General features: G+C 41.0%; 1 protein-coding gene across 2 annotated transcripts in view; it reads left to right on the top strand.

The window, feature by feature from the left end:
• The window catches only part of UBE2R2 (ubiquitin conjugating enzyme E2 R2), a 97,785-nt gene that overhangs the window by 53,031 nt on the left and 17,210 nt on the right, over positions 1 to 27,544 (top strand). For both annotated transcript variants that reach the window (XM_055351706.2, XM_055351705.2), the window contains exons 2-3: positions 14,259 to 14,345; positions 26,995 to 27,092. In XM_055351706.2, coding sequence (XP_055207681.1) covers positions 14,259 to 14,345; positions 26,995 to 27,092 — 185 coding nt within the window. The remainder of the gene's footprint in view (positions 1 to 14,258; positions 14,346 to 26,994; positions 27,093 to 27,544) is intronic.

Raw genomic sequence — 27,544 nt, 5'->3', positions numbered from 1 at the left:
GCGCGATCTCAGCTCACCGAAACATCCGCCTCCTGGGTTCAAGCGATTCTCCTGCCTCAGTCTCCTGAGTAGCTGGGATTACAGGAATGTGCTACCACACCCAGCTAATTTTTGTATTTTTAGTAGAGACTAGGTTTCACCATATTGGTCAGTCTGGTCTTGAAGTCCCAACCTCGTGATCCACCCGCCTTGGCCTTCCAGAGTGCTGAGATTACAGGCATGAGCCACTGTGCCCAGCCTTATTTTTATTTTTTTGAAATCGAATCTCGCTTTGTCACCTAGGCTGGAGTGCAGTGGCACACTCTCGGCTCATTGCCATCTCTGCCTCCTGGGTTCAAGCGATTCTCCTGCCTCAGACTCCTCAGTAGCTGGAATTACAGGCTCATGCCACCATTCCCAACTAATTTTTGTATTTTTAGTAGAGATGGGGTTTCACCAAGTTGGCCAGGCTGGTCTCGAACTCCTGACCTCAGGTGATCTGCCCACCTCGGCCTCCCAAAATGGTGACATTACAGGTGTGAGTTACCATGCCCGGCTTTTGTTTTTATAATGTGCTACGTTTGGGGAGAATAGGAAACCAAGGAAAGTTATGATGAGGGTACATTAAATTAAAAAGAGGATCTTGGGAGGAGCCAAGAAGTATGAGAACGAGTGAGTAGAAAAGTTAGAGCATTAGGAGACAGTGAAATTGGAGAAACCCAGGAAATAAAGTGGTTCAAGAAGACAAAATGATAAATGGGAAAATGGTTTTTGGTAGTCATAGATGACTGGAAAATTATCTGTTCTTCAATAAATAGGTCATATGCATTTATGTCTATATTTTCTTAACTGTTAATTTCACAACTGAGTGATGAAGTGATACAGTTAGCTCAATGGCTGACATATAGTAAGCACTTAATGAGTATTATTTATCACTACTTGGATCTGTCATTGTTCACTTATTCCCTCAATATAGAAAACTGAGAGTTGTCCTTGAATTTTTCTTTCTCCTCAATCCCAATATTAAATCAATTACTGAGTCTCATTGACTATACTTCCTATGTGTCTCAAAAATATGTTTTGTGTTTATTCCAACTGCTCACATGTGTAAGCCTTTCTGCATTATTTTTCCCTTTGCCTGTAAGGTCCCTTTCACCTTGGCCTCAATACTTGGCTCAAGTAGTACCCCTTTGTAAATTTTACCTGAATGTCTCAGCCAGAATTAGGCATTTATTTCACTGTGCTCTTTTAGCAACTAGTAGAGATTTCATTTGAGGCACTTAATTTGTAATCATTTATTTGCATGCCTGTCTTTTAATTAAAACATAGCCATTCAGGCATAGTGTTCCAAATATGTTTATTTCCTACCTCTCATATTGGTACATGGTAACATGTTTGGTTTTCAGTTAACAATATGTTGAGAAATTGAATAAGTGAAAATATTTACATAAATAGTGTTTGTATAACTAAAAATAGGTGCCTGATGAGTTCGGTGATTTCATTGAGGGTACACTTAGTCCATTGTCAGGGTGAGTTGAAACTTTAAAAATTAATTTAAATAGGATATGCTTGTGAGTGGTTCAGGCATTTTAGGGAGAACATGTGGTAATGGTACAGAAATGTATTTTGGAGGTACTTGTTCTTTTTATTTATTTATTTTTAATTCTATTTGCGATGGACTAGGGGAAGTACTTGTTCTTATGAGTTTGCGTATTAGTCAAAAAAGATGTGAGGAGTTGCCCGAAAAAGAGCCTCTCAAGATTGTAATTAACTTCTGTAACAATTGCTTCTATTGAGTGACGTCTCAGATTCATTTCCGTATTTATTTTTTTTGAGACGGAGTCTCGCTCTGTCGCCCAGGCTGGAGTACAGTGGCGTGATCTTGGCTCACTGCAGCCTCCACCTCCCGGGTTCGAGCAATTCTCCAGCCTCAGCCTCCTGAGTAGCTGGGACTACAGGTGTGTGCCACCATGCATGGCTAATTTTTTGTATTTTTTTAGTAGAGACGTGTTTTCACCATGTTAGCCAGGATGGTCTCCATTTCCTGACCTCGTGATCCGCCTGCCTCAGCCTCCCAAAGTGCTGGCATTACAGGTGTGAGCCACTGCACCCGGCCTATTTCCTGTATTTCTTGAGACAGCTGATATATAGGTCAAATTTAAAACTTTACCTCATGAATAATTTTTTTTAATTAAAGACTATTTTTTAGCTGGGCATGGTGGCTCAAGCTGGGATTACAAGCATGAGGCACCATGGGAGACTGAGGCAGGAGGATCTCTTGAGTCCAGGAGTTCAAGACCAGCCTGGGGAACATGGGGAACTATCTCTACCAAAAAAAAAAAAAAAAAAAAAGTTATCCAGGCATGGTGGTGTATACCTGTAGTTCCAGCTATTTGGGAGGCTGAGGCAGGAGGTTCACTTGAGCCCAGAAGATTGAGGCTGCAGTGAGCTGTGATCATGCCATGGCACTGGTCTTGGTGACAGAGTGAGACCTTGTTTCAAAAGAAGAAAAAGACCCTCTTTCTGAGCAGTTTTTAGGTTAACAGCAAAATTGAGAGGAAGTTACAGATGATAATTTTTTTAAATGGTAAACTTCAATATTTAAAAATCGAGGCGCCAGGCATGGTGGCTCACGCCTGTAATCCCGGCACTTTAGGAGGCCAAGGCGGGCAGATCACCTGAGGTCGGGAGGTCAAGACCAACCTGACCAACATGGAGAAACCCCATCTCTACTAAAAATACAAGATTAGCAGGGCATGGTGGCACATGCCTGTAATTCCAGATACTCAGGAGGCTGAGGCAGGAGAATCGCTTGAACCTGGGAGGTGGAGGTTGCAGTGAGCCAAGACCGCACCATTGCACTCCAGCCTGGGCAACAAGAGCGAAACTCCATCTCAAAAAAAAAAAAAAGGTTTGGTGTGTGTATGAATTTGGTTAGCAGATACGCTTTAGTACACTTGCTTAACAGTTTCAGAAATAAATGGTTAAGATTTCATATCAGGCCGGGCTCTGTGGCTCTCACCTGTAATCCCAGCACTTTAGGAGGCTGAGGCAGATGGATCACTTGGGGTCAGGAGTTTGAGAGCAGCCTGGCCAACATGATGAAACCTCATCTCTACTAAAAATACAAAAATTAGCTGGATGTAGTGGCAGGCACCTGTAATCCCAGCTACTTGGGAGGGTGAGACAGGAGAATTGCTTGAGCCTGGGAGGTGGAGGTTGCAGTCAGCGGAGGTCGCGCCACTGCACTGCTGCCTGAGCGACAGAGCAAGACTCCGTCTTAAAAAAAAAAAAAAAGATCTAATATCATAGATACTACTTTAACTTAATTAAATGGACCTGTAGGTAAATGAAAGTAATTTTTCTTTTTAATTTTGTGCTGCTGTTTTTTTCCCCCACCCCTTAGCACAGCAATGGTAAAATGTCTCCTAGGTCATTTAGGGCTGGACAGCCAACTGTGACTTCTAGATATAATGAACTATTACTAAGTTATTATTTTTACAGTTTAACAGATAGCATGATTAAGCAAAAGTTTATTGATAACTTGAATAAAAGGTTATTGCAGAAAGAACAAGTGCTTATGTATATGCGCTGTATAACTGCAGAGTAAAGATGATAATTCCATATGTGACCTAAACATAAGACTCCCTAAGGCTATCAAACTTCCTAAGGAAGTTCAGTTATAACTTGTAGATTTCATATGTACACAATTTCGAATGAAAAATATCCTGTAATTTATATTAAAACTTTTTTTGGGGAGGGGCCAGGTCTCGCTCTGTCACACAGGCTGGAATGCAGTGGTACCATCACTGCTCACTGCATACTTGACCTCCCAGGCTCAAGCGGATACTGCCACCTGAGCACCCTGAGTGGTTGGGACTACAGGCTCAAGCCATCATGCCTGGCTAAGTTAAAAAAAATTACGGTGTGTGTGGAGTTGGGGTTTCACCATGTTGTCCAGGCTGAACTTGAACTTCTGGGCTCAAGCGATCCGCCTGCCTTGGCCTCCCAAAGTGCTAGGGTTTCAGACATGAACCAGCCACTGTGCCTGGCCTAAAATTTTTTTTTTTTTTGGATGGAATTTCATTCTGTCACCCAGGCTGGAGTGCAGTGGCACGATCTCTGCTCACTGTAACCTCTGCTTCCCGAGTTCAAGCAATTCTCCTGTCTCAGCCGCCCAAGTAGCTGGGATTACAGGTGCCCGCTGCCATGCCCGGCTAATTTTTGTATTTTTAGTAGAGATGGGGTTTCACCATGTTGGCCAGGCTGGTGCTGAACTCCTGACTTCAAGTGATCTGCCTGCCTCGGACTCCCAAAGTGCTGGGATTACAGGCGTGAACCACCGTGCCCAGCCTTAACTTAGTTTTTATACTTTCAAACTTAATTGAGTGTATCATTCCAGATGTCAGTTTTCAGTGCAAAGTAGGTACAGACCATTGTATAGAAGATTCACAAGTGAAAAATCTTCTTTTTTCAGTTTATAAAAATAATAACATGTTTATTATATCAGTCATAAAGAAGTTACAAAGTTCTTTAAATGCCCCATTCTTCCTCCGTTGCCCTCTGTTCCTGAGCTGATCATTGTTAATAGTTAGGAATGTGTCTTTTCAGTCTTTTTAAATATATACATAATGCATGTGAAGAAATATATATGCACACATTGTTTTTATTTATGTATATATATTATTATTATTATCTTTATCCTACCCGCCCCCTCCTCCATTTTATTTTGTAATTAATTTCTACTTTTCATTTCATTTGTGAAAATTTCAGAATAGTTTTTTTTTGTTTGTTTGTTTTAAGACAGGGTCTCGACTTGTCTCCCAGACTGGGGTGCAATGTCAGGATCATAGCTCACTGCAGCCTGGGTTCAAGCGATCTTCCCACCTCAGCCTCTTGAGTAGCCGGGACTACAAGTGCACACCAACATGGCTGGCTAATTTTAAAGAATTGTTTTGTAGAGTTGGGGGTCGCGCTATGTTGCTGAGGCTAGTTTGGAACTCCTGGGCTCAAGTTGATCCTCCCGCCTCAGCCTCGCAAAGTGCTGGGATTATAGGCATGAGCCACTGTACCCGGCCTCAAAATGTATTTTTAAAATATGTTTTGTTTTACCTTTTTTTTTTTTTAATTGGCCAGGCTGGTCTCGAACTCGTGACCTTGTGATCCACCTGCCTCGACCTCCCAAAGTGCTGGGATTACAGGCATGAGCCACTGCGCCTGGCCAAGTTTTGTTTTACTTTTTAAAAAACTTTAAATGAGAATTACTACAGCACCAACTAAATAACATGTATTTTTGAGACCTAACTGTAATACTATTATCACAACTATAAAAGCTCATAATTCCTTAATATCCAGTCAATGTTTACATTTCCCTTGTTCTCATAAATTTAGTTTGTTCACATCATACCCTGAAATTACTAAGATCTATAATGGGTAAGAGCAAATTTTCTAATATATTGAACTTTATTTTCCCTTTTACTTCTTGTGGAAAATACTTTAATATTTATTAATGCTCCTGAATACAATGATAATGATTTAACCTTTGATTTGATGATTTAAGATTATCTTGGAGCCAGGTGTGGTGCCACACCCCTGTAGTCCCAGCTACTCAGTAGGCTGAGGTGGGAAGATCACTTGAGGTCTTGAGTTTGGGCAACATAGTGAGACCCTGTCTCTTAAAAAATAAAAAATAATTGTGTCTTGGGATCCATTTTTGAAGGTTCTCTTAAAATTCGTATATGATCCTCATGATAACTCCCTAGGGTCAGTGTTTTTCGCCATTTTATATAAAAAGGAACTTGAAATCTAGAGATTTAAATGAATTGACCTAAGGTCAGAGGCCTAGCAAAGACAATGCTTAGAATTGTGCCTGACAAATAAAAGATAGAAAAATGTAAATTAAATAGTCAAGAATCATGCCGGGGCTACAACACAGGGCTACTGATTCTAGTACCTTCCCTTCTTCTTTTAAAATCGTTATATTGTTCTGTGAATGTAACTGAAATGGTATGAGATCTCATATTCATATGTTTACAGCAAGTTATATCTTATTTCATAAAATTTCAAAAAGGAAAGAAATTTCAGTGACAAGTTGGCTGAAGTAGGAGTATTAAATACGTGTATGAGGTAATACATAGGTAACTATAGGTCACCATATACATGTGAAATAGTATGTTTAAATTGTTAATAAGGGCTGGGCATGGTGACTCACACCTGTAATCCCAGCACTTTGGGAGGCCAAGGCAGGTGGATCACCTGAGGTCAGGAGTTCGAGACCAGCCTGACCAACATGGTGAAACCCTGTCTCTACTAAAAATACAAAAATTAGCCAGGTGTGGTGGCATGCGCCTCTAGCTACTCGGGAGACTGAAACAGGAGAATTGCTTGAACCCGGGAGGCAGAGGTTGCAGTGAGCCAGGATTGCGCCAATGCACTCTAGCCTGGGCGACAGAGCAAGACTCCATCTCAAAAATAAATAAGTAAATAAACAGTTAATAAGGTTCTGAAAAATAAGTAAAGTAATAGAGATAGAGATAAAATTGTATAATTGCTCAGGGAAGCATTACAGCAGGATATTCCCCCTGAATGTTAACTTCAGCTGAATAGTTGAGGATTGTAAACTCCGCTGAAGGAGTTCTTAGTATAATTTAAATAGCCTTACCAGACGCACACCAACCAATGTTACCTCTTCTAGTGGTAATGTAAGCATACTTTAGGCATGATGCTTTAAAAAAATCAATCATAAGGCCGGGGGCGGTGGCTCATGCCTGTAATCCCAGCACTTTGAGAGGCCGAGGTGGGCGGATCACGAGGTCAGGAGATCGAGACCATCCTGGCTAACATGGTGAAACCCCGTCTCTACTAAAAATAGAAAAAATGTAGCCGGGCATGGTGGAGGGCGCCTCTAGTCCCAGCTACTCGGGAGGCTGAGGCAGGAGAATGGCGTGAACTCGGGAGGCGGAGCTTGCAGTGAGCCGAGATCGTGCCACTGCACTCCAGCCTGGGCAATAGAGTGAGACTCCATCTCAAAAACAAATAAAATAAATAAAATAAAGAGTTCGAGACCAGCCTGACCAACATGGTGAAACCCCAAGTGTACTAAAAATAACAAAAATTAGCCAGGCGTGTTGGCACATGCCTGTAATCCCAGCTACTCCAGAGGCTGAGGCAAGAGAACAGCTTGAATTTGGGAAGTGGAGGTTGCAGTGAGCTGGGCGACAGAGCGAAACTCCATCTTAAAAAAAAAAAACTACTTCTAGAATAAAGTCAGAAGGGTCACATTAAAACTACTTATGATTGATTTTTTTTTTTTTTTTGAGACGGAGTCTCACTCTGTCACCCAGGCTGGAGTGCAGTGGCAAGATTATGATTCACTGCAGCCTCAACCTCCCAAACTTAAGTAGTGATCCTTCTACCTCAGCCTCCCAAGTAGCTGGGACCTCAGGGGTGCACCATCATGCCTGGCAACTTTTTGTATTTTTTGTAAAGATGAGGTCTTACCATGTTGCTCAGGCTGCTCTCCAACTCCTGTGCTCAAGCAATCCACCCGCCTCAGCCTCCCTAAGTGCTGGAATTATAAGTGTGAGCCACTGCACTTGGCCTAATTTTGTATTTTTCTCATTTCTTAAGTAGAAGCTTATATTATTGAAATGAGACCTACATTTTTTCCAGTGTAGGCAATTCTAAAAATTTCTATTTGAGTATTGCTTTAGGTGTATGTTACAGATTTTCATTGTCATTTTTTTCATGTTCAATTAAACAGTTTTCTAAGTAACTTTGTGGCTTCCTCTTTATACTGTGATTTGTACAGTTATGTAATTTCCAAATGTTTGGGGATTTACTAAATATCTTTGAATTTAGAAAATCAAAATTTCTAGCTTAATTCATTGTGGCCAAAGAATATGCTATGTATTATGTCATTTCTTTAAACTTTGTAGATAGATGTTGTACGTTCCAGAATATGGTATGTCTTGGTGCGTGTTGTGTGTGTCCACAAAAATAATTTGTATGCTGCTGTTGTTCGGTGGCATATTGTCTTCTATATCCTTACTGAGTTTTTGTCTCCTTGTACTTTAAACCAGGGGTCCCTACCCGATACTGATCTGGTACCACTCTGTGGCCTGTTAGGAAGTAGGCCGCACAGCAGGAGGTGAGCTCAGCCTCCAGTCAGATCAGCTCAGGCATTAGATTCTCAAGGAGTGCGAACCCTGTTGTGAACTGGGCATGTGAGGGATCTAGGTTGAGTGTTCCTTATGAGAATCTGACTAATGCCTGATGATTTGAGGTGGAACAGTTTCATCCCGAAACACCCACCTCACTACCCTTCCCACTCCTCCGCCCTCTTGTCCATGGAAAAATTGTCTTCAATGAAATCAGTCCCTGGTGCCAAAAGGGTTGGGGACCGCTGCTTTAGACTGCTGAGAGAGAAGTGATGATATCTTCAACTGTAATTTTGCATTTTTCTGTTTTTCCATTTGGTGGTAAAAGTTTTTAGTTACATCATTTTGTGTTCTAAAGCTCTGTTGTTACCAGTGCACACACAGTTAATATTATGTCTTCTTTGTGAATTGATCCCCTTATGAAATTACCCTCTTTATCTGTGATAATATTTTTTGTTCTAAAGTATATTTTCTCTGTTATTCAGATAGCCACTCCAGCTTTATTAACTAATCTCCAGTTAGTTTAGTTTAGATTTCACCAGTTTCTGCACTAATGTATTAATTAAGGTGTAATTCATATACCATAAAATTCACCCTTTTAAAGTATATAGTTCAGTGGTTTTTAGTATATTCAGATGGTTGTACAGCCATCACCACCATCTAACTCCAGAATATTTCATCATCTCAAAAAGAATCCCCATACTCATTAGCACTCACTCTGTATTCTCCTGTGCCTCCATATCATCATCTTATTTCAGAGTCCATTTCAGGATATCACACTATATTTAGTTGCCTCGTCTTTTAGTCTCCTCCAGTCTTTGATGATTTCTCCGTCTTTCCTCATTTTTTGTGACCTTGACAATTTTTGAAGAGGATGGGTCAGGTTTGGTAGAATATTCCTCCATTTGGGTTATCTGATGTTTTTCTCATGACTAGAATGGGGTTATAGATTTTGGGGGAAGAATACCACAAAGATGAAGTGCCTTTCTTACTACATCATATCAGGGAGGTCATGATACCAATATGATTTACTGCTAGTGATGTTAACCTTGATCACTTGGTTAACATGTCTGCCAGATTTCTCTATGGTAGAGCTACTATTTCTTTCCATACTCTATTGTTAGAAAGTGAGTCATTAAATCCAGCCCACACTCTAGGAAAGGGGAATTCAACTTCACCACCTGAATGTGGATTATGATTATTTGTAGTACTACTGTAAGGAAGATTTGACCCTTCTCCACCAGTATTTTTCCATTCAGTAATACTTACCAGTATGTACTCATTTATATTTATTTCATATTTTGGGTAACAGTATTACATTATGTATTTTATAGCTTCGATTATTCTAGTTTTGGCCATTAGGAGCTCTTGCAGGTTGGCTCCTATGCTGTTTTGAAATACTCCAATTTGTTTTCTTTAGCACTTACTTTTTGGCATTATAAGATGCTCTAGGCTTGTCTTTTATTTTTCCTGCCACAGATCTAGAATCAGGTGTTTCACCAGAGGGCCCTGGTTCCTTTTATTGAATAATGATATTTTATATGATTTTATTTATCTTTTGAGATGGAGTCTCATTCTGTCGCCCAGGCTGGAGTGCAGTGGTGCGATCTCGGCTCACTGCAACCTCTCCCGCCCGGGTTCAAGCAATTCTCCTGCCTCAGCCTCCCGAGTAGCTGGGATTACAGGCACCTGCCACTGCACCTGGCTAATTTTTAGTTTTACTAGAGATGGGGTTTCACCATCTTGGCCAGGCTGGTCTTGAACTCCTGACCTCGTGATCCACCTGCCTAGGGCTCCAAAAGTGCTGAGATTACAGGCGTGAGCCACCATGCCGGCCAAATAATGATATTTTAGAAATCAAGATCTTTGAGGGACCTGGGTGTTTGGGCTCCAGCCTTTTTTCCCCCTAATCAGCTTTATTGTGATTTTAATGCATCTGTCATACAGTTCACCCATTTATTAAAGTATATAGTTTAGTGGTTTCTAGCATATTCACAAAGTTGTATAACCATCACCAAAATCAATTTTAGAGTACATTTTGTCATCTGAAAAAGAAACCTTGGGCCGAGGATAGTGGCTGATACCTGTAATCCTAGCACTTTGGGAGTCTGAGGTGGACGGATCACCTGAGGTCAAGCGTTTGAGACCATCCTGGCCAACATGGTGAAACCCCGTCTCTACTAAAAATACAAAAATTAGCCAGGAGTGGTGGCACATGCCTGTAATCCCAGCTACTCGAGAGGCTGAGGCAGGAGAATCGCTTGAACCCAGGAAGTGGAAGTTGCAGTGAGCTGAGATCATGCCACTGCACTTCAGCCTGGGCAACAGAGCAAGACTCCACCTCAAAATAATAATAATTTTAATTGTGTCCCATTTCTTTTTACTTTTGTTCCTTGTGATTTTGGTGTCACGTGTACAAAACTTAGTGAATGCAAGGTTATGAAGATTTACACCTATGTTTTCTTTTAAGAATTTTATAGTTTCTCTCTTATCTTAGTCCTCCAATTCAATTCATTGTTGACACTGTCTACCTGGAGATAGCATCAGATTCTATAGGTTAAGGACTCAGTCCCACAAGAAAGACTGCCTCCATTTTGGATGCCTGTGGCAGACCTATACTCCTGATGAATCAGCTATAAATTGGGATTTCCACTACTCCCCCTTAAAAGAATAAGATCAATAAGGCCGAGTGCAGTGGCTCATGTCTGTAATCCCAGCACTTTGGGAGGCCGAGGCAGGCAGATCACGAGGTCAAGAGATCAACGCCATCCTGGCCAACATGGTGAAACCCCGTCTCTACTAAAAAATACAAAAATTTAGCTGGGCGTGGTGGCATGCCCCTGTAGTCCCAGCTACTCAGGAGGAGGCTGAGGCAGGAGGATCACTTGAGCCTGGAGGTGGAGGTTGCAGTGAGCCGAGATTGCACCACTGCCCTCCAGCCTGGTGACAGAGCAAGACTCTGTCTCAAAAAAAAAAAAAAAGAAAAAAGAATAAGGTCAATAAATTGACCTATCTTCAAATTCACTATTTCTTCTACCTGCTCAAATCTGTTGCTCAGCACTTAATTTTTTTTTTTAATTTCAGTTTTTGTACTTCTTAAATTTAGTCATCAAAAGGAATGAACAGGCCAGCTGTGGTGGCTCACATCTGTAAATCCCAGCACTTTGGGAGGCCGAGGCATGGGGATTGCTTGAGCCCAGGAGTTCGAGACCCAGCCTGGGCAATATGATGAAACCTCCAGCCCCATAAAAAAATTAGCTGGGCTTGGAGATGCATGCTTGTAGTCCCATCTACTCAGGTGGCTGAGGTGGGTGAATTGCTTGAGCCCAGAATGTCAGGGTTGCAGTGAGCTATAACCCAGTGCACTCTGTCTAGCCTGGGTGACTGACAGAGCAAGACCCTGTCTCAAAGAATCAACAGTTTTTGTACTTAACAACTTAAGAATCTCTCTCTCTCTCTCTCTTCCCCCTCCTACCCCCAACCCCTTTATTTTTTCTTTTTCTTTTTTCTTTTTTCTTTTTTTTTTTTTTTTGAGACAGGCTCTTCCTCTGTTGCCCAGCCTTGAGTGCAGTGGTATGATCATAGCCCACTGCAGCCCCACCTCCTGGGCTCAAGTGATCCTCCCACCTCAGCCTCCTATGTAGCTGGGACCACAGACACCACCATACCCGACTGATTTTTAAATTTTTTGTAGAGTAGGGTCTCGCTACCTTGCCTAGGCTTGTCTGAAATTCTGGGCTCAAGGGATCCACCTGCCTGAGCCTTCCAAAGTGTTGGGATTACAGGCATGAGCCACCACTTTTTGTGGATTTTTAAAAATAATTTATCTCATTATTGATATTCAGTATTTATGGGTGAGACACCATTCTCATGCTTTCCTTTAAGTTCTTTAGGCATGATTTTCTTTAGTCCTTTGAAATGTTTAAAGGTTTAAAGATAAGCTGATTTAGTCTTTGCCTAGTAACTTTAATACTTAGGTTTCCAGTTTCTATTGATTCTTTTTTTTTCTCCTGTTGTATGGACCATACTTTGTTCATAGCTTGTAATATTTTGCTGAAAACTAGAAATTTAAATAATATACAGTGGCACCTGCAGAAATCCAATTCTCCTCTTCCCCAGGGTTTTTGTTGTTGCCATTGCTGCTGCTGTTGTAATTACTGTTGACTTCTTTTACCTAATTATATAATGTCAATATTATTGTTATGTGTGGCCAGTGAATTCTCCACTCAGCTTAGTGGTCAGGTAATGATTGAACAGAGACTTCCTTGGTTTTCTAGAACCAGTTAGTTAGCTGGAATTTGTGGAGAGGCTCTGCATATGTGTCGTTGCATGTCTTCAACTTAATTCAGACAGGCATTTGCAAACTCTTTACCTTCTTGTTGCATACATTCTCAAGTTAAGCCAGAGGTATAAAGTTAGGGCCTTCTTAGGGCTTTCCTGAGCAAGCACATAGTGCTGGGCATGTGCATAGCTCTACACATTGTCATGGTATTATAGACTCACAATAATTTGTCAGAGCTTTTCAGAACCATAATGGACAACTCTTAGTCCAGCCCAGCTTTTCCTTAACGTTTTTGGTTAGTCTGTTTTGTATTTTCCACTGCCTCAGGTACCTTTAAGATTAAATAGTTGCCTGCCATTGTTTTCAACAAAGCTGCCAGGGAAAATGTTTTCATATTGGCCAAGCTCCAAATCCAATCACATGTAGACAGCCTTGCAAGTGGAGTTTTCTAGGGAACCATTAGAAAAGTAAACTTAATGACAATTCTCTGGGAGTAAGGCTGGCATTTTGCCAAATGCCAGGCCATTCTATCCTCTCCAGGGCCTGTCAGCTTCCTTGGTTTTTACTTTGAATGTGTTTTAAGGCTGCTGCACAGCTAGAGTATAGGAGATTGGATTAGGGTAAGTTAAAATCACGTAGCTTGATGTTCTTACTGAATGTCAGCCATTTTCTTTAAATATCTACTCCTTGAATTGTTGCAAGCCTCTGGTTATTTTCTGGAATTCTGAAAATGTTGATGCTTATAATTTTTGGCAATTTTCCCATTGCTTTTATGGAAGAGAGAACTTTTCAGGTTTTCTGTATTTCTTCATGTGTAAAATACGGGGATACTGCAAAGGACGTTCACTGCAGCAGGATTTGTAACAGCAAAGGTGTGAGAAACAACCCAAATGCCCAAAGTAAGGAAATAGTTTTATAAAATGGTTCATGTAGGTATACATTTAATGGAGTATAATGCAGATACTGTCAGTCACCCATGTAAAGAGAATATTTTATGGTGTTAAAAAAATGTTTACAATGTGGTACAGGTGAAAAAAGCAGAATACAAAATACAGTATGTTGAAGTTTTTAAAAATAAGTTTTGTAAGGGAAATCAGCAATGTCAGCATTTATTATTTCTGGGTGATAGAATGACAGTTAAATTATGTGAGTAAAAAGAAAAATACCATTGTTCCATATTGTGTACTCTAAAATTAGATTATTTTGTTATAAAAATAAAATGTACAGAGAGTACTGTTTTTCACTCGTGAGCCAAGTTAAAATTATATTTATGTATGTTTGTGTATGTGAGTGAGTGTGAGTTTTGGTGACTTAAAATAGCCTTTTATAGGGGCAGGGCACGGTGGCTCACACCTGTAATCCCAGCACTTTGGGAGGCCAAGGCAGGTGGATCACAAGGTCAAGAGATTGAGACCATCCTGGCCAACATGGTGAAACCCCGTCTCTACTAAAAATACAAAAATTAGCTGGACGTGGTGGCGTGCACCTGTAGTCCCAGCTACTCGGGAGGCTGAGGCAGGAGAATCGCTTGAACCTGGGAGGTGGAGGTTGCAGTGAGCTGAGGTCACGTCACTGCACTCCAGCCTGCTGACAGAGTGAGACTCCGTCTTAAAAAAAAAAAAAAAAAAAAAGGCTTTTATAAATATTTGAAGGGGTGCTGTAAGAACTTACTAATGACCCTGGCACTGGGGATAACAAAGTATGTCTGAGCTACTTTAATCTCAAGAGTTTACTCTATGAAAGGAGCTTTGTTTCTGTGGGGTGTAGTAGGGTGAATTATTAGGCAGATGAATAAGTTATAGTCTCATTTATTAGCATTTCATTTTTTTTCTTTTCAGGCGCATATTAAATTTCCTATTGACTACCCCTATTCACCACCTACCTTCAGATTCTTGACCAAAATGTGGCACCCCAACATTTATGAGGTAAGAGACATCCATCATAAATTTCTCTGAAGATTTTTTTTTTAAATCAGTACTTTAAAATAGCCTATCTCAGCACACTTTGATAGTTAGGCTTTTGTAGCCATAGAGAAATATTAATGATTTTGCACTTCAGTTAACAGTTTCTGGATTAATTATTTAACATTAGTGTAGTTTTATAATATCCTGTGTATATTCTACAGGATAAAGGATAAAGTAAAGGATTTGGGCTTTAGACTTTTGCTGTTCATTGCTAGGGTTATAATACACATGTCTTTAACATGTGCATTTAAAAATTTAGTAGATAATGTAAATATAAATTTATTTGTGTGCCTATCCTCTAACTTCACAGCAAGGGTCACCTGTTCCTATGGGTGAGAGATTCAGCTTTTGGTGGGGGGAGCGGGATTTATCCCATTACATTTGGACTGGCCTCCTTTTAGGAATTGCTGCTGAACATTTGAGAGGCTCTTTTGGAATAAATTCAAGGTGAGGTTCTTCTACTAGACAAGTGCACATGCCTGGGGGAAGCATTTCTAGCTTTGTTGATGAAACGTATTTAGCTTTGGGCTGATCCATAAGGATACTAGAATAATGCATTCTGTTTCTCAGGTTGATATATGAGGGCCCGCTAGTTTTTTTCTTTTGAGGCTACTCTTCACTATTCTATAAGTGTGCTTTTTTGTTTGTTTGTTTGTTTTTGAGACAGTCTCGCTCTGTAGCCCAGGCTGGAGTGCAGTGGCGCAATCTCGCTCACTGCTACCTCTGCTTTCCGGCTCCCAGTTCAAGCAGTTCTCCTGCTTCAGCCTTCCGAGTAGCTGGGATTACAGGCATGCGCCACCATGCCCAGCTAATTTTTGTATTTTTAGTAGAGATGGGGTTTCACCATGTTGGCCAGGCTGTTCTTGAATTCCTGACCTCGTGATCCACCCACCTCGGCCTCCCAAAGTGCCGGGATTACAGGTGTGAGCCACCGCGCCTGGCCTACTATTCTAAAAGTGTGTTTTTAAATCTCCAAATGTTTTGGGGATTTTGCAGGTATCTTTCTGTTAGGAACTTCCAGTTAAATTCCGTTGTGATCTGAAAGCAGACATTGTATGATTTCTATTTTTAAAAATTTGTCAGTATGTGCCTTATGGCCCAGAATGTGATATATCTTCATGAAAGTTCCATGTGAACTCAAGAACAATGTGTAATCTGCAGTTACGAGTGTAGTAGTCTATAATGCTCATTATATACACTTGAAGAATGGTGTTGCTGAGTCCAGCTATGTCTTTACTTATTTTCTGCCTGCCAGCTCTGTCGATTTCAAAAAACAAAAAAACAAAAAAAAATTCTGTAATCTTTTATTTGCAGTATGGTTTTGCAGTGGTCTCATTTTTTAGTAGCAGCATCCCAAGCATTGAAATTGCTTTAGATTCTTGCCATCTTAGTCATGCATCAGTTCTTTTTTTTGGCCCTGTGGATGTTGGAAGTACCTTTGCTCCAGAAACTGAGCTAACATCACCTTTAAATTACTTTTATTTTATTTATTTATTTGTTATTTGAGACGGAATCTCTGTCACCCAGGCTGGAGTGCAGTGGTGCGATTTCAGCTAACTGAAACCGCCACCTCCTGGGTTCAAGCGATTCTCCTGTCTCAGCTTCTTGGGTAGCTGGGACTACAGGTGTGCACGACCACACCTGGCTAATTTTTGTATTTTTAGCAGAGACAATGTTTCACCATGTCGGCCAGAGTGGCCTTGAACTTCTGACCCCAAGTGATCCACCTGCCTTGGCCTCCCAAAGTGCTGGGATTACAGGGTAAGCTGCCATGCCCGGCCACCTTTAAATTGCTTTTAGGCAAGAAATGGAGAACTCGCTGTAGGGTCTTGAATTTGGAGTTCATTCTGTATAAATGAGCACATTGGGGCAGCTGTGTCATTTTCCACAGTCTGTTTCTTATGTAAGATATCTTAATTTTTCTTTTTCAGACAGAACAGACTGGTACTGAAATGATATATAGTTTTCTTTTTAGAAATAAGCTTTCTAAATATTGTTTAATATTTGACATAATATAAATAAACAATAGTGACTACACTGTTCTGTGTAACAACATTATCCTCCTTTTGTAGGAAAGAGTCTGTAGAAATAATTCATTGTTTCCTAAGTTCAAACTGAGTTCAGTACGCACAGCAGTATTTTGGTATTTGTCTTAGTACATTTTTTAGACTGGATAATATATTAACAACAGAAATTTATTGCTCACAATTCTGGAGGCTGGGAATTCCAAGACCAAGCCACCAGCACATTTGGTCTGTTGAGGGCTTGTTTTTCAAGCCTGTTTTGTTGCATCTTTGTGGGAGAAGAGGCAAGGCAGTTCTCTCTTGCCTCTTTCTTTTTTTTATTTTTAGTAGAGACAGGGTTTCACCGTGTTAGCCAGGATGGTCTCGATTGCCTGGCCTCATGATCCGCCCACCTTGGCCTCCCAAAGTGCTGGGATTACAAGCGTGAGCCACCGTGCCCGGCCCTCTCTTGCCTCTTTCATAAGGGTGCTAATCCCATTCATGGGTGACACCAAAATTCAGACCATAACAATGTCCCTGTCTAATAATTAAAGGCTTTTGCCTTTACAGTTACGTGGTGTATATATAGATTTTAGGTAGCAAGAGAGAAGTGAGAAGGAGCAAACTTTTGTGTTGCAATTGAGAGCTAATTACTTTTGTGTTTTTGAGATGGAGTCTCGTTCTGTCACCCAGGCTGGAGTGTGGTGGCATGATTTCGGCTCACTGCAACTTCTGCCTCCCTTCAAGGATTCTTCTGCCCCAGCCTCCTGAGTAGCTGGGACTACAGGTGTGCGCCACCACACCCAGCTAAGTTTTGTATTTTTAGTAGAGACGGTGTTTCACCATATTGGTCAGGCTGGTCTCTAACTCCTGATTGTGATCCTCCCACCTCGGCCTCCCAAAGTGCTGGGGTTACAGGCGTGAGCCACCACACCCAGCAGAGAGTTAATTGCTCTTAAAGCCATATACATACTATTTCCATCTCAGTTATCTAATTCCCAAACACCTCTCAAAAAAGAAAATGAAGAATAGGATAAAGGAGTCAAAGCTCTACAGGAAAGAAGTGTAGGTAGGTAATTACACTCCCCTTTCCACTTTTTTTTCAGTACATAGGCTATTTAGTTCTTTCAAGAGATACCATTAGATCATGATATAAAATTTTTTCCATATTCATAATGAATTTTTCTACAATAAAATGCATGCATATCCCATAAATGTGTAGATATTTTTCACACACAAATGTTTTGTTTTTAAAGAAGTGATAGGCCGGGCGCAGTGGCTCACCCTATAATCCCAGCACTTTGGGAGGCTGAGTTGAGGAGTTCAAGACCAGCTTGGTCAACATGGTGAAACCCCGTCTTTACTAAAAATACAAACATCAGCCGGGTGTGGTGGCACGCGCCTGTAATCCCAGCTACTCAGCAGGATAAGGCAGGAGGATCGGCTTGAACCCGGGAGGCAGAGGTTGCAGTGAGCTGAGATCGAGCTAAGGCCGGGCTCGGTGGCTCACGCCTGTAGTCCCAGCACTTTGGGAGGCCGAGGCAGGCAGATCATGAGGTCAGGAGTTTGAGACCAGCCTGGCCAACATGGTGGAACTCCGTCTCTACTAAAAATACAAAAATTAGCCAGGCGCAGTGGCAGGTGCCTGTAATCCCAGCTACTCAGGAGGCTGAGGCAAGAGAATTGCTTGAACCCAGGAGGCAGAGGTTGCAGTGAGCTGAGATCATGCCATTATACTCCAGCCTGGGCGACAGAGCAAGACTCCGTCTTGCAGGGAGGGGGTGGGTGGGGGAAGAAGTGACAAATCATATTTAGGAATTAAATTTGATGTTGTCAAAGGAATCATAAGAAACTCTTCTCACATGACTATTAACCTTCATAGCAGTATGGAAATGGTATCAGAATTGAAATTTTTGAGGGCCAGTGTTGGTATTTGTGGTAATAGAGATCTAGAGACCCCATCTGGCCAAAAATAGTTTCTTACGTCATGTTTTTTGTTGTTGTTGTGTTTTTTTGTGTTTTTTTTTTTTTTGAGACCTCCGCCTCCCGGGTTCAAGCGATTCTCCTGCCTCAGCCTTCTGAGTAGCTGGGATTACAGGTGCCCGCCCGGCTAATTTTTGTATTTTTAGTGGAGATGCCGTTTTACATCTTGGCCAGTCTGGTCTCGAACTTCTGACTTCGTGACCCACCTGCCTCGGCCTCCCAAAGTGCTGGGATTACAGCAGTGAGCCACCACGCCCAGCTCTTATGTTTTTAAAAAGACAGGTGTGGTCAGGTGTGGTGGCTCATGCCTGTAATCCTACCACTTTGGGAGGCCGAGGTAGGCGGACCACTAGAGGCCGGGAGTTCAGGACTAGCCTGGCCAACACAGTGAAATCCCACCTCTACTAAAAATAGAAAAAATTAGCTGAGCATGGTGGCGCACACCTGTAATCCCAGTTGCTCGGGAGGCTGAGGCATGAGAATCGCTTGAACCCAGGAGGCAGAGGTTGCAGTGAGCCAAGATTGCACCACTGCACTCCAGCCTGGGCAACAGAGTGAGACTCCTGTCTCAAAAAATAAATAAATAAATAAATCAAAAGACAAGCGCTTTGGTCACAGTTTATTAAATAAATGTATAGATATATTACTGCAGCCCCCAAAAGTTGTAAATAACTGTTGTGTTACATGAGTGGATTTATTTTAAAATTGTCTTCTCCTTGAGTTAAAGCTGCAAAACTTTCTGTTGTTGTTGGCTGGGCACAGTGGCTTATGCCTATAATCCCAGCACTTTGGGAGGCTGAGGCAAGTTCACCAGGTGTAGTGGCACATGCCTGTAGTCCCAGCTACTTGGAAGGCTGAGGTGGGAGGGTCACTTGAGCCTAGAAGGTCGAGGCTGCAGTGAACTGTGTATATGTATGTGTGCGTGTATATATATATTTATATTTTCATCATTACCATATTTGTGAAATGCATTAGTATCAATGGAGAACTAGGAAAACTAAGGAAATTTGATAGGAATTTGTCATCAGTGATTGTACTGCACAATCTATTTCCTTTCTGCTTTGCGAATTTGTCATCAGTGATGGTACTGCACAATCTATTTCCTTTCTGTTTTGCACTGTGTTTAGTGAGCCTTAATATATATGTTACTGGTTACATTCTGGTCATATTGTTAAAAAGTAGACAACTAATGAGCACCATATTTTTCACAAACTGTATTACAATGAGAGTTCATATAACACTTTCTTTACTACAGACTTCACAGATAAGGCAACACATAGAATTTCACTGTTCATTAGTACCTAAACATTTTTTATAATAGACATTAATTTTTAGAGCAGTTTTGGGTTCATTACAAAATTGAGGGGAAAGTTCAGAGAAAAAAATTGCTGATTATTTTATTAATAGTGTGTTGTAGAACACAGTATGGAGCTTTTTATAAGTTGCTCTATGGGGATATACATTTATAGGTTTATCTATATGGTACATTAGCCATCATTTAGAATATGTTAGTATTTAGGCCACTAAATTTGTACTTTTCAGAGCTGAGCTCTGGTTTGTAAATAACTTGTCACAAGCAGGATTTTATGCATATTTATGTAATTCTTGGATTTACAGATCTTATCCATTTTCTCTTAACATTTTAAGGTATAGGGAAAAGGTTTCCTAAGTATTGACATGCCCAAATTTGGCCATATATCAGAATCATGTGGAGAAGTTATTAAAAAGAATCCTGGAAATTTTTATTTAATTGGATTTGGATGGGGTGTAGGCTAGATAATTCTTCATTTTATCTTTTAGAATCCCCATTCTAGAGTCCAATAACTTCCTCATTAAAAAAAAAAGAATTTATTGAGATGAAATTCACATACATAAAATTAACCATTTAAAGTAAACAATTTGCAGGGAGGTCCCTTGAGCCCAAGAGTTCAAAGTTGCAGTGAGCTATAATCATGCTACTGCACCAGCCTGGGTGACAGAGCAAGACTGTATCCTTCATTCATAAATAAATAAGTAAATAAATAATCAATTCAATAGCATTTAGTATGTTCATAATGTTGTACAACTATTAATACCTCTATGTAGTGGTAAAGCGTTTCCATCACTCCAACTTAAAATACACTACATGTGAAGTAATTTCTCTCCATTCCCATGTTGCCTCAATCTCCGGCAACCACTCATCTGCTGTCTCTATAGATTTACATATTGCAGATATTTAGTATAAATAGCGTCATATAGTATGTGACATTTTGTGTCTGGCTTGTTTCACTCAGCACAATATTTTGGAGATTCATCCACCTTGTAGTATGTATCAGTACTTCATTCCTCTTCATGGCTGAAGAATATTGCATTATATAGATATACCACAATTTGTTTCTACATTTGTCTTTTGATGGACACATTTGGATTGTTGCTCCCTTTTGTATATGTGAATAGTGCTGCTCTGAACATGCATGTGCATGTAGTTTTTGAGTACCTGTTTTCAGTTCTTTGGGTTACATACCTAGGAGTGGAATTGTGGGGTTAAATGGGAATTCTATGTTTAACTTTTTATTTATTTATTTATTTATTTTTTGAGACAGAGTCTCACTCTGTTGCCCAGGCTGGGATGCAGTGTCAGGATCTCAGTTCACTGCAACCTCTGCTCCTGGCCCCAAGCTATTCTCGTGCCTCAACCACCCAAGTAGCTGGGATTACAGGTGTGCACCACCACGCCCAGCTATTTTTTGTATTTTTAGTAGAGACGGGATTTTGCCATGTTGGCCAGGCTGATCTAGAACTCCTGGCATCAAGTGATTCACCTGCCCTGGCCTCCCAAAGTGCTGGGATTACAGGTGTGAGCCACTGTGCCCAGGTGACTTTTTCTTCCTTCTTTTTTCTTCTTTTTTAAACCCATTTTCCTATTAGTGCTGGGATTACAGGCATGTGAGCCACTGTGCCCAGCCATCTTTTAAATGGACTGCCAAATTTTGTCCCATAGCAGCTGAACTGTTTACATTCCCACCAGCAGTGTGTGTGTGTTCCAGTTTCTTTACATCCTTACCAACACTTGTTATTTTCCTTTTTTTAAAAAAAGGCTAGGTGCAGTGGCTCACATCTGTAATTTCAGCACTTTTAAAGGCCAAGGCAGGAGGATTGCTTGAGGCTGGGAGTTTGAGACCAGCCTGGGCAACATAGCAAGATCCCCATCTCTATATTTAAAAAAAAAGGACAAAATATAGCTATCTTAAGTGGGTGTAAAGTGGTAGCTCATTGTGGTTTTGCTTTGCATTACCCACATGGCTTATGTTGAGCATCTTTTCATGTGCTTATTGGCCATTTGTATACCTTCTTTGGAGAAATGTCTGTCCTAGCTCATTTTTTATTTTTCATTTATTTTGGGGGAATGGGGTCTTGCTCTGTTGCCCAGGCTGGAGTGGCCCAATCACGGCTCACTGCAGCCTCAAACTCCTGGGCCCAAGCAGTCCTCCCACGTCCACCTCCCAAGTAGCTGGGACTACAAGTGTGTGCCACTACACCTGACTAGTAAAATTTTGGGGGGGGCCACGTGTGGTGGCTCACACCTGTAATCTCAGCAGTTTGTGTGGCCAAGGTGGAAGGATTGCTTGAGCTCAGAAGTCAGGACAATCCTGAGTAACAGCGCAACTCCATCACTATAAAAAAATTTTAAAAATTATCCAGGTTTGCTGGCTCTCATCTGTGGTCCCAGGTACTTGGGAGGCTGAAGTGGAAGGATCACTTGAACCCGGGAGGTAGAGGCTGCAGTGAGCTGAGATTGCACCACTGCACTCCAGCCTGAGAGACAAAGTGAGACCTTGTCTCTTTATGTCACCCAGGCTGGTCTGGAACTCCTGGCCTCAAGCAGTCCTCCCCGCTCAGCCTCCCACAGTGGTGGAATTACAGGCATGAGCCACTGTACCTGGCCTTCCCTATTATTGAAATGGATATCTTTTTGTTACTGAGTTTTAGGAATTCCTTATATATTATACATATTAAACCTTTATCAGATATATGATTTGCAAATGTTTTCTCCCATTCTATAGGTTGCCTTTTCACTTTGTTGATAATGTCCTTTAGATGCATAAAAGTTTTCCATTTTAATGAAGTGCAGTTATTTCCAAGTCTTTGATCTATTTTCAGTTAATTTTTGTATATGACATGAGGTAGGAGTTCAGTTGCATTTTTTTGTTTGTAGAAATCCAGTTGTCCCACCACCATTTATTGAAGAGTCTGTTTTTTCCGCCATTGAATGGACTTGGCATCCTTGTCAAAATCAATTGGCCATCAATGTATTGGATTATTTCTGGACTCTCAATTGTAAATTATATTCCATTGGTTTATATGTCTGTCATTATGCCAGTACTGAACAACATGGTTGTCTTTGTAGTAATTTTTAAAATTAGGAAGTGTGAATCCTCCAACTTTTGCTTTTTCCAAATTGTTTTGGCTCTTTGGGTCCCTTAAATTGCTATATAAATTTTAGGATTACCTTGTCAATAACTGTAAAATGGGAAGGTAGGATTTGATAAGGATCGTGTTGAATGAACCTGTAGATCAAACTGGGGAATAGAACCATCTTAACATCATAACTCTACATTTTTTCAGGTCTTTTAAAATTTCTTTGAGCACCGTTTTGTAGTTTTCAACATACAAGTCTTTTCCCTTCCATGACTAGATTTATTCTCTCTCTCTCTCTCTCTCTCTCTTTTTTTTTTTTTTTGAGATGGAGTCTCGCTCTGTTGCCTAGGCTGGAGTGCAGTGGCTCGTACTCAGCTCACTGTAACCTCTGCCTCCTGGGTTCAAGCGATTCTCCTGCCTCAACCTGCTGAGCAGCTGGGATTACAGGCATGAGCCACCATGTCTGGCAAATTTTTTGTATTTTTGTAGAGACGGGGTTTCACCATGTTGGCCAGGATGGTCTCGAACTCCTGGCCTCAAGTGATCTGCCAGCCCCGGCCCCGCAAAGTGCTGGGATTACAGGTGTGAGCCACCCCGCCTGGCCAGATCTATTCTTTTAAATGACAATTATCAATGGAATTGTTTTCATAATATCCTATTAGGTTATTTTTGCTAGTTTATAAAAATAAAAGTGACTGAGTTTTGATTATGTATCCTATAACTTTCCTGAATTTATTAGCTTTTGTAGCTTTCTTATATAGGATCATGTCATCTGTGTATAGAGATGCTTTTCTCCCCTTCAACTCAGTTTCCTTTTTTTCTTTTCCTTGTCTAAATACTCTGGTTAGAAATTTCCAGTACAATGTTAAATAGCAGTGGTGAAAGCAGGCATCCTTGTCAAGCTCCCGATCTTAGGAGTAAAGCTTTTAGTCTTTCACCATTGTCACCACTGAGTATGATGTTAGCTGTGGGTTTTTTTGGTTTTTTTTTTAGACGGAGTCTTACTCTGTCGCCCAGTCTGGAGTGCAGTAGTACGATCTCGGCTCACTGCAACCTCCGCCTCCTGGGTTCAAGCGATTCTCCTGCCTCAGCCTTCTGAGTAGCTGGGACTACCGGCGCTGTGCCATGCCTGGCTATTTTTTTTTTTGTATTTTTAGTAGAGACGGGGTTTCACCATGTTAGCCAGGATGGTCTTGATCTCCTGACCTGGTGATCTGCCCTTTGGCCTTCCAAAGTCCTGGGGTTACAGGCGTGAGCCACCGTGCCTAGCAACTGTGGGTTTTTAATAAATGCCCTTTATCATGTTAAGATAATACCCATCTATTCATAGCTTTCTGATTGTTTTTATCATGAAAGAGTGTTAGATTTTGTCAAATCCATTGTCTGTGTCAATTTGGATGTCTGTTTTCTAATATGTCATTTTGAAATGCAAATCTGTTGAGTTCATTCCACTACTAAGAAGGTTGTGTTTTTTGTGGGGTTTTTTTGTTGTTTGTTTTTTTAATATATGTTACGCTCTGAACCAAGTAGCATACTTCTGTGGCCTAATTTTTTTTTTTTTTTTGAGACGGAGTCTCGCTCTGTCGCCCAGGCTGGAGTGCAGTGGCGCAGTCTCAGCTCACTGCAAGCTCCGCCTCCTGGGTTCACGCCATTCTCTTGCCTCAGCCTCCTGAGTAGCTGGGACTACGGGCGTCTGCCACCACGCCTGGCTAATTTTTTGTATTTTTAGTAGAGATGGGGTTTCACCGTGTTAGCCAGGATGGTTTCAATCTCCTGACCTCGTGATCTGCTGGCCTCGGCCTCCCAAAGTGCTGGGATTCAGAAAAACTCTTTTTTTTTTTTTGGAGACAGAGTTTCGCTTTTGTAGCACAAGCTGGAGTGCAATGGCGCGATCTCGGCTCACCGCAACCTCCGCCTCCCGGGTTCAAGTGATTCTCCTGTCTCAGCCTCCTGAGTAGCTAGGATTACAGGCATGCACCACCACGCCTGGCTAATTTTGTATTTTTAGTAGAGATGGGTTTTCTCCATGTTGGTCAGGCTGGTCTCGAACTCCTGACCTCAGGTGATCTGCCCGCCTTGGCCTCCCAAAGTGCTGGGATTACAGGTGTGAGCCACCACGCCCGGCTCTCTTCTTTTTGTTTTTGTTTTTGTTTTGAGATGGAGTCTCGCTCTGCTGCCCAGGCTGGAGTGCAGTGGCGTGATCTCAGCTCACTGCAACCTCTGCCTCCCGGGTTCAAGGGATTCTCCTGCCTCAGCCTCCTGAGTAGCTGGGATTACAGGTGCCACCACGCCCAGTTAATTTTTGTATTTTTAGTAGAGATGGGGTTTCATCATACTGGCCAGGCTGGTCTTAAACTCCTGACCTTGTGCTCTGCCTGCCTCAGCCTCCCAAAGTGCTGGGATTACAGATGTGAGCCACCATGCCTGGCCTCTCTCTTCTTTTATCTGTAGTAACTTTTTACATGCCTTATGGTATCTAACCATAAGGCAGTGTGTTAGAATATAATATTTTGTATTAATTTTATTTTAAAAATATTTTATATTGATAATGGTTACATATATATTCATATAGTTTCTGTGTGTCTAAATTTGGGTTGTCTATGTAAGATTTTTGCACTTTATATAGTTATACCTCCAGTTTTTTTTAAAATATAAATCTTAAGTCGTGTGTGGTAGCACACCCTAGAGTCCCAGCTATGGGACTACTGAGGTGTGAGGATCACTTGAGGCCAGGAGTTAGTGGCTGCAGTGCACCATGGTTGTCTTATGCATAATCACTGCACTACAGCCTAGGTAACACAGTGAGACTCCCATCTCTAAAGACAGAAAGAAATTAAATAAATAAATAAATCTTACCTTCCATGTTAGGCTAAGTCCAAGAGATAAGTCACTGTATTTTACCTAACTTTATCTTTTCTATTGAATTGTGTTCTGTATTGCACATGGTGGGCAATCCATATGTGTATGAATTAACCTAAATGTACTTGTGGATTAAGTTATGTTAAGTTTATGAAGCAAAATATAATAGCCATAGTGGGAAGTCATTCCAACCATATCTTGAGGATGTTAACATTTGCTGTGAGGCATATTTTTGGTTTATATAAGCCATGGTTATTGACATAGCATCTATCTGAGTAGATATTAAGCAAGGTTAGATATTTTTTCTTCCTTTTTATGTACTCTAGGTACACAGATATATCTGAAAACAAAGGGATATATATTTGGCTGCTTCTAAGACAATTGAATCTTCATTTATTATGTTTGTCTTTTTTTTTTTTTAAGATGGAGTCTCATTGTGTTGCCCAGGCCGGAGCACTATCTTGGCTCACTGCAACCTCTGCCTCCCGGGTTCAAGCGATTCTCCTGCCTCAGCCTCCTGAGTAGCTGGGATTACAGGCGCGTGCCACCACACCCGGCTAATTTTTGTCTTTTGTTTTTGTTTTTTTGAGACGGAGTCTCCCTCTGTTGCCCAGGATGGAGTGCATTGGCGTGATCTTGGCTCCCTGCAACCCCCACCTCCCAGGTTCAAGCGATTCTCCTGCCCCAGCCTCCCGAGTAGCTGGGATTACAGGGGAATGCTACCACGCCCGGCTAATTTTTGTATTTTTAGTAGAGATGGGGTTTCACCATGTTGTTCAGGCTGGTCTCGAACTCCTGACCTTGTGATCCGCCCACCTTGGTCTCCCAAAGTGCTGGGATTACAGGCGTGAGCCACCGCGCCCAGCCAATTTTTGTATTTTTAGTAGAGATGGGGTTTCGCCATGCTGGTCTCAAACTCCTGACCTCAGGTGATCCACCCGCCTTGGCCTCCCAAGTGCTAGGATTACAGGCGTGAGACACCGCGCCCAGCCCCAGTCAATTTTTTATCAGGATTGTACTATAGGAATAGTAAGTCTTCTCACTAGAAAATATACCTTGGAGATTGGTCAAAATAAATATTATATTTTAATGTTCCTAAGTAAACATAGGGATCGTTTGTTTCATCAGGATTGTTCTATAGGAATAGTAATTCTTCTCACTAGAAAATATACCTTGGAGATTGGTCAAAATAAATATTTTTTAAATGCTTAATTATTATTTATCTTTGATGTTGAACATAAAAAGCAGAATTGTTTTCTCCTTTGATGAAAAACAGTTTCTAGGAATAAAGGAAACTTTAGAACCGATGTCCCTTTTTGTACATCACTTCTTGAGTATTTACTGAATATAATGTTTGTGTCTTGTAGAATGGAGATGTATGCATTTCGATTCTTCATCCGCCTGTAGATGACCCACAGAGTGGAGAACTGCCTTCTGAAAGGTGGAATCCTACTCAGAATGTGAGGTAAGGAGGAATCTGGTTTTGGAGTTATTCTTAATCTCCTTAATTGTCTTTGCTCCTAGTAAAATAAAATTACGTATTGTCTTTTAACATGTAAAAAATCATCTTTCTTATATTCAGTTTCTTTGTCTTCAGCTAGAGCTTTAAGAAATATGTATGCGTCATTTTGAAGAGCTGTATTTACTAAACAATAATGTATATGATTCTCATTTCCCTATGTTCACTTAGGAATAGATTTTCAAGCCTGAATCCCTACTCTTAACTTATCCTAGTTCTACTCTGGTTCTTTATTACCATCTAACATTAGTGTCATTCATTGGTTGCAGTTAATAAACAATGTTAATTCATTATAACTAACTGAATTCCATACGCTTTCACATTTCCTTTGTTTTTACCTGTTGTTGTTTTGCTCCAAAATATTTCATACGTATAAATATATATCTATATATGTATGT

Source organism: Gorilla gorilla, chromosome 13 (genome assembly GCF_029281585.2).
Source record: "Gorilla gorilla gorilla isolate KB3781 chromosome 13, NHGRI_mGorGor1-v2.1_pri, whole genome shotgun sequence".
In the NCBI taxonomy this organism is placed as follows: Eukaryota; Metazoa; Chordata; class Mammalia; order Primates; family Hominidae; genus Gorilla; species Gorilla gorilla.
The sequence above is the reverse complement of the archived record's forward strand: the minus strand, read 5'-3'. Positions and strand labels throughout refer to the sequence as shown.